General features: G+C 35.0%; 2 protein-coding genes across 4 annotated transcripts; both read right to left on the reverse strand.

Annotated features, from left to right (window-relative positions):
* Positions 1 to 1,645: 1,645 nt before the first annotated feature.
* On the reverse strand, positions 1,646 to 6,051 carry LOC107709747 (uroplakin-3a-like). 2 transcript variants are annotated; one of them, XM_016514350.1, is made up of 6 exons: positions 5,912 to 6,051; positions 4,547 to 4,690; positions 4,155 to 4,317; positions 2,413 to 2,492; positions 2,181 to 2,310; positions 1,646 to 2,060 (listed from the first exon to the last, which is right to left on the reverse strand). In XM_016514350.1, exons 1-6 carry the CDS (start codon positions 5,973 to 5,975, stop codon positions 1,877 to 1,879), a joined length of 765 nt encoding a protein of 254 aa, XP_016369836.1. In that variant the 5' UTR covers positions 5,976 to 6,051; the 3' UTR covers positions 1,646 to 1,876. The 2 variants fall into 2 exon arrangements, with proteins under 2 accessions (XP_016369836.1, XP_016369835.1); XM_016514349.1 differs by having other exon boundaries at positions 4,155 to 4,389.
* Positions 6,052 to 7,873: 1,822 nt separating this feature from the next.
* Positions 7,874 to 11,548, reverse strand: prkrip1 (PRKR interacting protein 1). 2 transcript variants are annotated; one of them, XM_016514351.1, is made up of 6 exons: positions 11,355 to 11,548; positions 11,153 to 11,231; positions 10,170 to 10,270; positions 8,849 to 8,934; positions 8,675 to 8,739; positions 7,874 to 8,293 (listed from the first exon to the last, which is right to left on the reverse strand). In XM_016514351.1, the coding sequence occupies exons 1-6, from the start codon at positions 11,478 to 11,480 to the stop codon at positions 8,199 to 8,201; spliced, it is 552 nt and encodes a 183-aa protein (XP_016369837.1). In that variant the 5' UTR covers positions 11,481 to 11,548; the 3' UTR covers positions 7,874 to 8,198. The 2 variants fall into 2 exon arrangements, with proteins under 2 accessions (XP_016369837.1, XP_016369838.1); XM_016514352.1 differs by having other exon boundaries at positions 7,874 to 8,290; positions 11,355 to 11,546.
* Positions 11,549 to 11,891: the final 343 nt, after the last annotated feature.

Consider the following 11,891-nt stretch of genomic DNA (forward strand, 5'->3'; position numbering starts at 1 on the left):
ATATATTTGTTACAGTATTTATTAATCATTATAACATTAGTTAATAGGCTATGTGTTATGTTAGTTAATGTTAAAGGAATAGTTCACCAAAAAATGAGAATTTGCTGAAAATATACTGACCCTTAGGCCATCCAAGATGTAGATAAGTTTGTTTCTTTATCAGAACAGATTTGGAGAAATTTAGAATTATAATTATCATTATTATTATCATCGTTTAGCAAATGTAGCACTTGCTCATCAGTGGATCCTCTGCAGTGAATGGGTGCCGTCAGAATAAGAGTCTAAACAGCTGATAAAAACATCACAATAATCCACAAGTAATCCAGATGACTCCAGGCCATCAGCTAAGGTTTTGTACAGCGAAAAGCTGCATGTTTGTAATATATTCATCATGTTTTAACTTTAAATGTAACTTCTGGCTAAAATATAAATCCTCTCAATATTGCTTTGTGCAGTGAACAGTCATCTAGTCTGAATCAGGAGAGAAACATGATTACAAACACGATATTTTTGTCAGCTGTTTGGACTCATTCTGACGGCACCCATTCACTGCAGAGGATCCATTGGTGAGCAAGTGATGTAAAAAGTCATGATAAAATGTATTATGGGGTGGCGATTTCATATGAATTTGTACTTTGCAATTTGTACGGAAACGTAAGCATGAAGCCCAAGAATAAATCTGACCATCAATGGGGCATAAGCAGTTAAAAGTGGATTATGTCCAAAATACGCTAATAATAATCAGATTTTATATTTTAATACAAAGGTTTCCAAAGGTAGAATTTGAAGGCTTCACTCCCAATGTTACAACTGTTCCAAGAGCTTAATTAAGCCTAAAAAATAAGGTTTAAATTTAAGGCAGCATTATAAATAAACTTTTACTTCATTCAATACTGAGTAGTATGAACAAAAAGAGTAATTAAAATGAGTTACCCAATATTTGCTTGTTAGAGTATCATTAAACTTTACTCGCTTATGAGGATGTATTACAGTTAGGATGCTTCCTTAGAAGTTGACTGTATAGGCTTATTATTAAACATGCAGTTTTTATTTTCCAGAAACTACATGGAACGGCTGTACTTTTGACTGTACTCCAAAACTGTTTAAGCAAGATTTCTGCATAGAACGTGATTAACAATCATTAAAAAAAACCCTGTAATATAAGTAAATTCATAACATTTTAACCTAAAGCTGAAACTTAAACTTCATAACATTTTAACCTAAATGATTGTGTATACATATAGCACATACACAGCCAGCAAAGATTAAAACGACTCATAAAACCACTAACTAAGAGAATGATGACTAATCATGATTAAACATGAAAAAGAAAGAAAAAAATAAAGTTTTAAGAATATTAATAATAAAAGATATCCAGTATAATATGAGTTAAAAGAAACAAATTCACCTGGTTTGTTGATAAAGGGTTATTTAGACCTATATGACCCCCCTAAGACAATAAAGGTTAGAAAACACTGCACTAGTAAATACTACAGTATGACTGTAACTCTACCGCATATTTCCTACTAAACAGCGCCATCTAGTGAATTTGCATGTTGTAGTCAGTGTAGTGCAGTTCTGTTCCACCTGTTCCTTTGATCGCAAACAACACTGAGGTCACAAGAGTTTACAAAAAGCTGGAAGATGATGACTAAAAAGAAGCTTTTATACCATTCTGGTTTGATACTACACAGGAAACATTTCTGAGGCAAAACAGCAATGTAACATATACAAGATGTGTCATAGAGTTGATGGGTTAATTTCAAGTTTACTTCCTGTCCTCTATTGTGCCTTGTAACTAACAATGAAAGAGAAAATACTGTAGTAGTTTGCTTTCCCCTGGAATATGCAGTGCAGTGATGGTGTCTTTGGGAGCTCACAGCTTTCGTGCGCCATCCTTGGGCAGAGTGGATGATGTGGAGTAATTTTTCAAGTCCGACTGGTAAGCAGGGTTGTCGTAGGGATGCACACTATCCTTTAGGTTGTGGGTGTCGTAGCGGGGGATACGGATTGAGTTCATGACTGAGATTTGCTTACCGTCTTTCTTGGTAGGCCTACAGCTGGATGGACAAGATTCAGTCATGTGTTAGAAAAACGAATTACATTTGGACAATTAAGAAATAATATATGATAATATATCATATATGTACACAAGTGTGATTTAAGTGTAATTTACTCACCAGGTAACACATAACATGATGAGGAAAAGAAGTAAAAGCAGAGCCGCAGCCACACATAGGATGGTAGTAATTACAACCATGGCACCAGATCTCGCACTCAGACCATCATAAATAGTGTGAAGGGGTAGTACTGTATGAATAGATTATTAAGATAGCTATTAACTCCAACCGCTATTAGGATGACTCCAATATTATTTAGCAATAATTCAAAGGATTTTATATGAATTCTTACGTTTGGGAAGAGTAATGTTGCCAGACCAGTTTGAGGAATTAACAAGAGCCCCATTAGCATCGATTAGAAGATACTTGAAACTGTAAGTGAAAAATAGTTTCAATACATTAAAAGCAAACTCAAATCTAGTGTTTAAGAAGCTACTTTGAAACTGCAGTCAAGACACCTTCAATGTAAAGTGATTTAAAAAATCTTTTAAAACATAAAACTATCCAATGATTCAGATAACAATCTCCTTTAAGGACACCATTAGAGAAGAATACCAGCATTCTTGTAAATAAATAAATATTGTAAGTCTGCGCATTAGATGTGGGGATTTTCAGTAACTCTTTCTGCAGGTTACATTGTTACACCAGTAGGTGGCGACAAGTGTTTGTTTTTATGAGTGAATGATTCAGTGATTCCGATTGGTTCAAATGTACTGATTAATTCAGGAATGAATAGAACTGCTGTGTGTTGCTCAGAAATGTGCAAATGTTGACTGAGCTTTCAACTATTTTTTGTTGAAGAGAAAAAACAAAGTAAATGTCAATATTGTGTATCTAATAAATTTCTTGTTTATTTAGCTGTTGTGTAAAATAAATCTTATATTTGCAATTGTGCACTTGTGGACCTGAATATCATCACAGACATGCTGATATTTAGCAATGGCTTTCTTGTTCGTGTGATATTGCTCAAATAAATAGTTGATCAATTTATCAACATATTAACACATTATTAACATATTATTCACTAAAATGGTTTGGATTTTTAAAGGTGTGGTCAGTTTTGCATGAGGGCAAAATATTTCCTCAGTTTTAGTTTGGGTTCAAGTTTGTCTTGCAAATTCACATCATGTCAACAGAAAACTGTTTGGTTTGAAAGGGATTTCTGTGTGACCGTTAAACGGTTAGTTCAACCAAAAATGAAAATTCTGTCATTAATTACTCACCCTCATGTCGTTCCAAACCTGTAAGACCTTCGTTCATCTTCGGAACACAAATTGAGATATTTTTGATTAAATCTGAGAGCTTTCTGATCCTGCTGTATAGACAACAATGGAACAGACACGTTCAAGGCCCAGAAAGGTAAGGACATCATTAAAATAGTCCATGTGACATCAGTGGTTCAACCGTAACATTTTGCAAAACAAAACAAAAATAACGACGCATGCGTTGTGGTACTCTTGTGAACGTGCGGCGAAGACTGACACGGAAGTTAAGAAATTGTTAATTAAGGTCATTATTTTTGTTTTCTTTGCGCACAAGAAGTATTCCCGTAGCTTCATAAAATTAGGGTTGAACCACTGATGTCACGTGGACTATTTTAACGATGTCCTTACTACCTTTCTGGGTCTTGAACCAGTGGTGTAGTGGCGTATACCCACTTCTTCATCAGTCGGCTTTGCGTATACCCACTTCTAAATCGAACGTGTCAGTTGCGTTGCTGTCTATGCAGGGTTAGAATGCTCTCGGATTTTATTTTTGCTTGCAAAATTTCTCTAAAATGTAACTAATGGGGCTGGACATTTTAGGCAATTGTTCATTGTGTTTTGCCATCGCTATGCACTGTAGTTCAGCTAAATGTATAGCTATCGAATGACCACATGGCATCAAAATGAGAGTTCTGTTTGCTTTTGTTATCTTAAAAAGGCATTTCAGAGTCAACACAAATGTCCTATGGGTTTTTAGAATGGCAGATTTGGAACTTTGTCTTAAATAATTTCTTCCATTCATGTTGCACAATACATTAAAAGGTCCTACCAAACGATGGATCCATCAGGTAATACTCCATTACAGTTGACGCCACTACAAATCCCATCAGCGCCGACTACGAAGTAGCGATCATTGGGGTACTGATTACAGGGGAAGTCTGACAGAAGTCCAACTCTGGTCAGAAAGAAGTTGCTTGATGATGGGTTGAATGCTGTTGGGTAGGGTGACAAGCTGAGGATGTTGGTAGTTGAGCTGTGTACTAGAGCATCAAAGGTGCCGTTTGCTAAAAGTGAAAGAGGATTGATAATGCAAACAGATGGGAGAGTTTGCATTAGATCTTTTCTTTAGCCTCTTATGCTCAATATGGCTGCATTTATTTGATCAAATACATAAAACAGCAATATTGTGAAATATTATTACAATTTCTAAAGACGTTTTACCTGAGCACAGCCCAGCCACCAGCCATATCTCACAGCCAGGGCACGGCTGATTAAATACACAATACGGCTGCTTCAATATCACTGTATTACTGGTGACCTTGGCTAGGAAAGCATTAGATGCAAGCTCAGGCTGGAATATCTGACCTGTAGACAGAGAAAAAGACTTTGAAGAGCCATTTTTAAAGTGACCTCATTGTTCCAACTTGATCCCCATTTAAGTCTGTCACAGAATAATAGCAGGTTCAGTCTGATTCACATGCACCTGTCCTAGGGCAAAAAGGATTGTGTAACACCTACCAACCCTAAATGCTGTAACTGCAGTGCTACAGGTGTATTGATGGAAAACTGGCCACGAAACAGAACATACAGGCTGAGTCTTGCCTACTAGTGTGTGTTTCCCTCGAGTCTCAATATAGATTCTGTTTTTACAACTAGTATGAACATGACATACGAAAGGCGTCATTGTATCTGTATTCTGTATCTCGGTAGTAGGTCATTTAAAAAAAAAAAATGTGTGATGAGTGTGGCATCCTGTGACATATTAATTAATGACTCAGTGAGCTATTTCACCTATTTATAACAAATATAGTACACAGGATGAAATAATAGCTTAAAAAGTGACCCCATTCAAAAGTTTAAATATGTTTGATTCTTAATGAGGTGTCATTATACATGGAAGATTTTTATGATCCCTCTTACTTTGTATAAATTATTAACAGATTCTGCATATATATGTATGTATATGTGACCCTGGACCACAAATGAAATGAGATTTTAAAAAATTATATATATAGGAATATTAGCCAATTTATATGTCCCCATGTATCATCATAGCATTGTATATTTATTATTTGATACCAATATTTTATATATATTTTTGTTTTAGCAGTGACCTTTACTATATATACTGAAGCTAATGTCTAGCATGTCCATTCATTATGTAAATTTTCTATATATATATATATATATATATATATCTTGAAAATTTACATAATGAATGGACATGCTAGACATTAGCATCAGTGGGCCATTAGTACAATCCTTCAATAAGATTTCATGAATTATCTTACTCATTTGTTCATAATAGTCGCCAGGGTATTTTTGCTGAACGTAAGGAAGATTTTTAGCTTGTTAATCTGTAATCATCTTTGTTCGACATCCAACATCTAATCCAACATGATGAAAATTGAATGAGACATTTGTGTACACTTTACTCTGTCTTTAATGAGCTATTGCCTGAGAAAGCCTCACTCACAATGTAATTAAAAGTGCATTTGTGATATAACGCAGAAACCAGGTCTCTATAGTAACCCCCATCTAAAAAGAACAAACAAACATTGATAATTAAGGCTAAAATGCACTTGCCTTCTCCGGTCCACATCCAGATAGACATCAATGACATCAAACGGATCACTGTGTTTGTCTTCATCTTGTAACAAGGATGCAGATAGATTCTGGAGTAGAAGTCAACCTGGCTGGTGTCTATGCTCAGTAATATGCCTGGCAGATACTAATCAACTCCTATAAAAAGAAGCTGAAGGGAGGGGAGAGAGTTTTTCATGAGGGTGTGTGAATCCCAGGTAGAAACTGGGAGGTGCTTTGGACATAAAAAATGCTTTGAAATTCCATAGACTGACTGTTGCTACTTTGTAAGCTGTGAAAAACGCTTGAATCATGTGAAAACACTTTTTGCTTTAATCCTATAGCACAGAACACGTTTTCATTGCCCATGCCACAAGTACAATGTCAAGGTGGCCAAAGTCGCAACATGTGATCAAACTATCTGACACTTAAAATGGAAAATAAAGCAAACGTCTGTTTGAATGACTAATGTTAAAGTCAACAAACCCTCCACATACTGGTGACTTAATTCCCACCAAACAGGCACATGACTTGAGTTGACATGACATCAAAAACAGAGGTGTGGACTTTATTCATACAATATATCAATAATACTCGATTCCTAGTTTCTTGAGGGAAGTGTTACATAGTAATTGATAATGTAATATGCATCAAAATCGACCCCATTATATTGGTTTTCTAGGACAAACTAGGCTGTATGTTTTGCAGCTCCGGCAAATGCCAGAAGTGTTTGTGATCAAATAATCAAAATTGTGTTTGTTGGTTAAACCAGCTTAACCAGACCTGCTTAGACATGAAGCAAATGAACCGCTGTTTATAGGTATAAGTTACTGACATTTTCTCTGTACTCTCTGTGTGAACATGTAAAATTCAGAATTCATATTATTTGCAAAGACTGGACGGGCGAGTTGAAATAATGACGTAGTAGTAAAACAACAATATCCAGAATCCCATTGTGGTGAATCAGACTATGAACTAGAGCTATTAACCGTATTTGCCAAGTGGTAATACAGGGTGGAGAGAATTATGCTGGGGTTTTTTTTCACATGTGCTTCAAAGGAATGTGGTACTCATGACAACAGGGTCCATTATTGACTAACAAACAATTACACCACTCTCAGTAATTACATTTTTTATATGCAGAGATTATTTTGCATTTAGGTGATTTTTGCCAATTAGAGATAATTGGGTCAAAATTCTCAAATGAACCATTGTGTATTTTTTTTAAAAATTATTATTATTGCCATTTTAAAAGGTCCTGTGTGTACAAATGATTTTTTTTTCTCAAAAGCTATATCGATTATGTGTCTCCATTAATATGAGGCCAGATAAATGGTGTGCATGATTAATGATTAAAAAGAGCAATATTTTAGTTTCAGGCTTAAAAAAAATGACATGTTCTCAGACATTTAGAAGCAAAACGTGAAACTGACCAAAATGAAGCTTATGATTAAAACAGTAACAAATATCTGCCATCGGCCGATTTTTGTTCTGGTTAAGCATGAACTCACTTTAATTGTTATTTAATTGTTAAATTTACATTACACACAGACTTCATATTATATTTGTATTTCGCGTAAAGTATCCTGATTTTAAGGTTGTTTAGATATTTGTACTGAAAGACAAAACTACAATATAGTTTTTTTTTCTTCTTCAATGCGTGTAACATTTAATGTCATTACTTTAAGAATTTAAAATACTTCGTGCTCTCATTTAAGACCTTTTTTAGGCCTTAAATTGTGAAAGGGTGAATTAAGACTTTTAAGACTTGCAGAAACCCTGTGAAGTGATATAATACATACTCGGGGGGGCTGCATTAAAAATACAGAAAAAACAATACAATTGTGTGATTATTGTAATATAGAAAATATGACCATTTTAAACAACGTTTCGATTTTAACTTTTTAAATATAATTTATTCATATAATGGAAAAGCAGAAGCAGTTAAAGGACAGTGAGAACAATGTTCCATGAAACACTGAAATGCCACAATTATTCCCTTTGTTGTTTATTAAAACAAAATACATATTTACAACAGAATAAAAGTCTATCCTGGTCACATTATTTTATCATCAGCACTCCAATGAAAGAAAAACATTCAGCTTTTCCAATGTCCACCTCAAATGTTGAACAGCTGACTCAAGCACGAAGGATGAATGCACTTCTGAAACATTGATTCCAGACTGGTTTTGAGTATTTTTACGCACAGATCACTAAACGTTCCCTGCTGGAGGCGTTTCTGGTTTTGTACGGGGGAGTATATGCTGGATACTTCCATCCTTTCATTCGGTCACCTCTTCCCCATGATGAAGCTGGGCACTTCTGCATCATCTTCTTGCTCTTCTTCTTCAGAAGCAGAGGATGATGACTTCTCCTCTGAGCCTGCTGACACAACAAACATTATTACTCACTGCTTGGATGAATGCTGAAATTCAAGAACTGCAGTTACTATAATGATGATTATGATGACCTGTGCTGCCATCCATAAACAGCACTTTTAAATATAGCGCTCATAATAAACATTCACCCTCACCGATGTTTTTATGTTTTATTTTACAACATTGAATCACAGAGGATTTATTTAGCTTTTTTGACACAACAGAGCAAATGTATAAAAATCAGTCAGCTCGATTAACTACAATAATTTTAGTATTATAAAATATTGGTTTACTTAAGTGTTCAGACACTCATGTTTAGTAGATGTCTTCCAGTTGGCGTTCAAGGAAGAATGGGGTGGATTTCGAAGATAATTTCATTATCTCGTACCTCCTTCTTTCTGGCTCTCCATCTTGGCTTTCTTGGCCATCAGCTTCTTTTGTTTCAACTTTTCCCTAAACGACGCAAAAGAACAGCGATTCCGAAACACACAAAATAAACTTCTAAATTAGTTCTCTAATGATTCTAAAGTATCTAAAACAGACAAGACAGTATTTTGCAAACCTCTTCTTTCTGCGTTTAGCTGTTCTTTCTTCAGCAGCCTTTTGGTTTTCTTTCACCTTCTCAATATATTCTTCATCCAGCTTTTGCTGCAAGAGTAAAAGAAACTATTTGTGAACCAATACCAACTACATTTAGATTTTTTTAGGCGAGGGACCACCATCAACCCAGGCTATGTTGAAGACCCCGAACATACTCTATGCAAATAGTGTCGGCAAAAGTTATTTTTAATCAATTTATACTGAAACAAGTTTATTTCAAGTTTTAAATTATTCAGCCAGAATGCATTGCATTTATCAAGTGACAGAAAAGACATTTATAATGTTACAAAAGATATCTATTTCAAATAAATGCTGCTCTTTTAAACTTTCCATTCATCTAAGAATCTAGCAAAAATGCATCACCGTTTCCACAAAAAATATTAAGCAGCAAAAACGTCTCAGCATTAATAATAATAATAACAATAATAAATGTTTCCTGAGCACCAAATCAGCATATTAGAATGATTTCTAAAAGATAATGAGACACTGAAGATTATAGTAATGGTTTTACAAAATTTGAAAACAAATTAAAATAGAAAATAGTCGTTTATATTGCAATAATTTTTCATAATATTACTGTATTGACTGTGTTGATCAAATAAATGCAGCCTTGCTGAGCGTAAGAAGCTTCTTTTAAAATTGAACAAAAACCAAACTTTTGAACGGTAGTGTAAATCAAAATTTCAATCAAATTTCACTTGAATGAATCTGACTTTCCAACAGTACGTGTAAAAAAGAGGAACTTGGTGTGACAAATGTATAGGAGTTGATTTTTGATGTAAGTGTATTTCCAAAGGAAACGCAATAGTGGGGAACAACGCATAACCCACCGGAATATTACATTGACAAATTCAATTAAATTTTGCTTGATTTCCATGATTGTCACAGCAACAGTAAAACGTCAGTCTTGTGCAGCTGTGAGCTGGAGAGCTGAGCAGATCCGCCGCTGCTCACACCCAAATTCTGTTATTTAAGCCGCTACAAATAACAGGTGGATCCGCATTCCACTGAAGCACCTGGATTTATTTCTGTTCAGTGGCAGTAATTTAAAGTTTAAAAAAAGTCTCAGGGAGGACTGGGAAAGAAAAAACACTCTGCTGCAAATCACCAAAAAAGCATTACATAGGCTTTACCCATCATTCATATATATACTGTTTTGCAACAATGCTGAGGACATTATATTTTCACCTTTTCTTAGTGTAAATTGAACTAGTAACATCCATAAATGGTAAAGCAGCTCCTATTTGATTATCATATATGCTTTAGGGAAAAAATAAACCCACCTTGTCAGAAATTCGTTCCAGGAAGTCTTGTCTCTGATACTCCCGACGGCGCAGATGTCTATACACATGGAATTCACCGCTGCCTGCTCCAGCACTGGAACCTGCGCAAATTCAACAAAGAAATAGAACACAAATTAATCCTGGCAGATTATTTGCGAGGGCAAAAATCCTGAAAATGTTAGAAACCAATTTGAATGAATTCCTGCAATCTGCTGAAAGTGAATGATGTTACCACTCATCTGACTACTTGACATTTTATTTAAAGGGGTCCTATTATGCTTTTTCACTTTTTTAATTTTAGTCAGTGTGTAGTGTGTATGTTTGGACATAAAAAAGATCTAGAAAGTTACAAATCTCAAAGTCCACTCCAAAGGGAGATATTTAGTTTTTTAAAAATCCCTTTTCAAGAACTACAACAAGGACTACAGCATTTGTTTTCCGGGCTTTGTGATGTCACAAAGCGGCCCATTAGAATTTCATCACAAATAATTCCCGCCTACAGAAATTTGAATGGTAATAGGACCCCTTTAATATACATTTTTGACCAACCACTAGAAACACAAATTTGGAATTTTGAAAACACACTTGTTTAATACAATGTGTTAAGTTCATGCATTGCTTATGTGTTATGGGTGTATTTGAAAACATAAAACAGCAAAGAATACATTTTAAATTTAAAGGCATTCTTATGTTCTTAGGGATTTTTGATTTTTTTTTTAACTTTGCAGATTTTAAATAAACAAAGGCTGTTTGAAAATAAGAAAAAAATGGTTTTCAGTTACTCCATTTAGTCTGAGATATATATATATATATATATATATATATTTATTTATTTATTTTTTCTAAGAGCAAAAACAAACCGACAATATAAATTTCCTTTTTAAAGTCATATTGAAAGAAGTAAAACTGATGACATATTTAGATCTAGGTAGCAATTCATATTACCTTCATCCTTAAATCTAAAACCGTAAACAAACACAAACCCATCACATCCCGCACAAACTCTGGTGGAGCGCGAGGATTCCACTCTTTTGGTTTCTCTGGAATGGACGCAGGTTTATCCTTTAAAATGAAAATATAAAACTCAATACTATGTTCAGTGCTCCCGCAATAGTTCAGTAGCATCATTAGCATGAGTTACTACTCCAAATAAAACCGCTAACTTGGGGTAAAGGGTAAACTCACGGGGTTTCGCATCAATCTCTCCAACTTTAAACGCTGCTCCTCTGCTGGAGTTTTGGCGATAATTAAAGGCTGGGACTCTTTTTTAGGAGCTTTTCCTGATCGCGCATCTTTCTTATCCACCGCCATGATTCCTCCAGAGTCTTCTTCGAGCCAGGTTTTGTGTTCTTCTTCTATTCATCAATGGCAGTGCGCAGATCTCAGTGCGCATACTGTCACCTACTGGACCGATGTGGATCTACATCATCTTTCGGGTATAAATCGGTATAATAAACATGTACCATGTGACGTTGCATAATGATGTCCAGTGTTCTCTCAGTTGCACTTAAATTTCAGAATAGCTCCCACAACACTGCAAAATACCAATAATTTTGTATTGGTCCCAAATCTTGTCCCTTTAAAAGCACTGGGCTTCAGTTCACACAAAATACATTTTTCCTGTATTTTCTGAAATCCTGCAAATCTCACAATTCATGGGATGCACTGAGAATAAAATATTGAAACTTTGTTTTCCCTAGTCTTAATCTGGGTAATATGATT

The sequence above is a fragment of the Sinocyclocheilus rhinocerous genome, unplaced genomic scaffold (assembly GCF_001515625.1).
Source record: "Sinocyclocheilus rhinocerous isolate Xijiao unplaced genomic scaffold, SAMN03320098_v1.1 scaffold896, whole genome shotgun sequence".
Classification (NCBI taxonomy): Eukaryota; Metazoa; Chordata; class Actinopteri; order Cypriniformes; family Cyprinidae; genus Sinocyclocheilus; species Sinocyclocheilus rhinocerous.

What these genes read in the sequence shown, in the direction of transcription:
- LOC107709747 (XM_016514349.1), bottom strand. Translation starts at nt 5,975, where the DNA reads ATGAAGACAAACACAGTGATCCGTTTGATGTCATTGATGTCTATCTGG. An exon ending in CAACATTACTCTTCCCAAAC is followed by an intron (nt 2,311 to 2,412) that starts GTAAGAATTCAT and finishes CTATTCATACAG; the next exon opens with TACTACCCCTTCACACTATT. An exon ending in ATCATGTTATGTGTTACCTG is followed by an intron (nt 2,061 to 2,180) that starts GTGAGTAAATTA and finishes TTGTCCATCCAG; the next exon opens with CTGTAGGCCTACCAAGAAAG.
- prkrip1 (XM_016514351.1), bottom strand. Translation starts at nt 11,480, where the DNA reads ATGGCGGTGGATAAGAAAGATGCGCGATCAGGAAAAGCTCCTAAAAAA. An exon ending in AGAGATTGATGCGAAACCCC is followed by an intron (nt 11,232 to 11,354) that starts GTGAGTTTACCC and finishes TTCATTTTAAAG; the next exon opens with GATAAACCTGCGTCCATTCC. An exon ending in GGAGAGCCAGAAAGAAGGAG is followed by an intron (nt 8,294 to 8,674) that starts GTACGAGATAAT and finishes TTGTTGTGTCAG; the next exon opens with CAGGCTCAGAGGAGAAGTCA.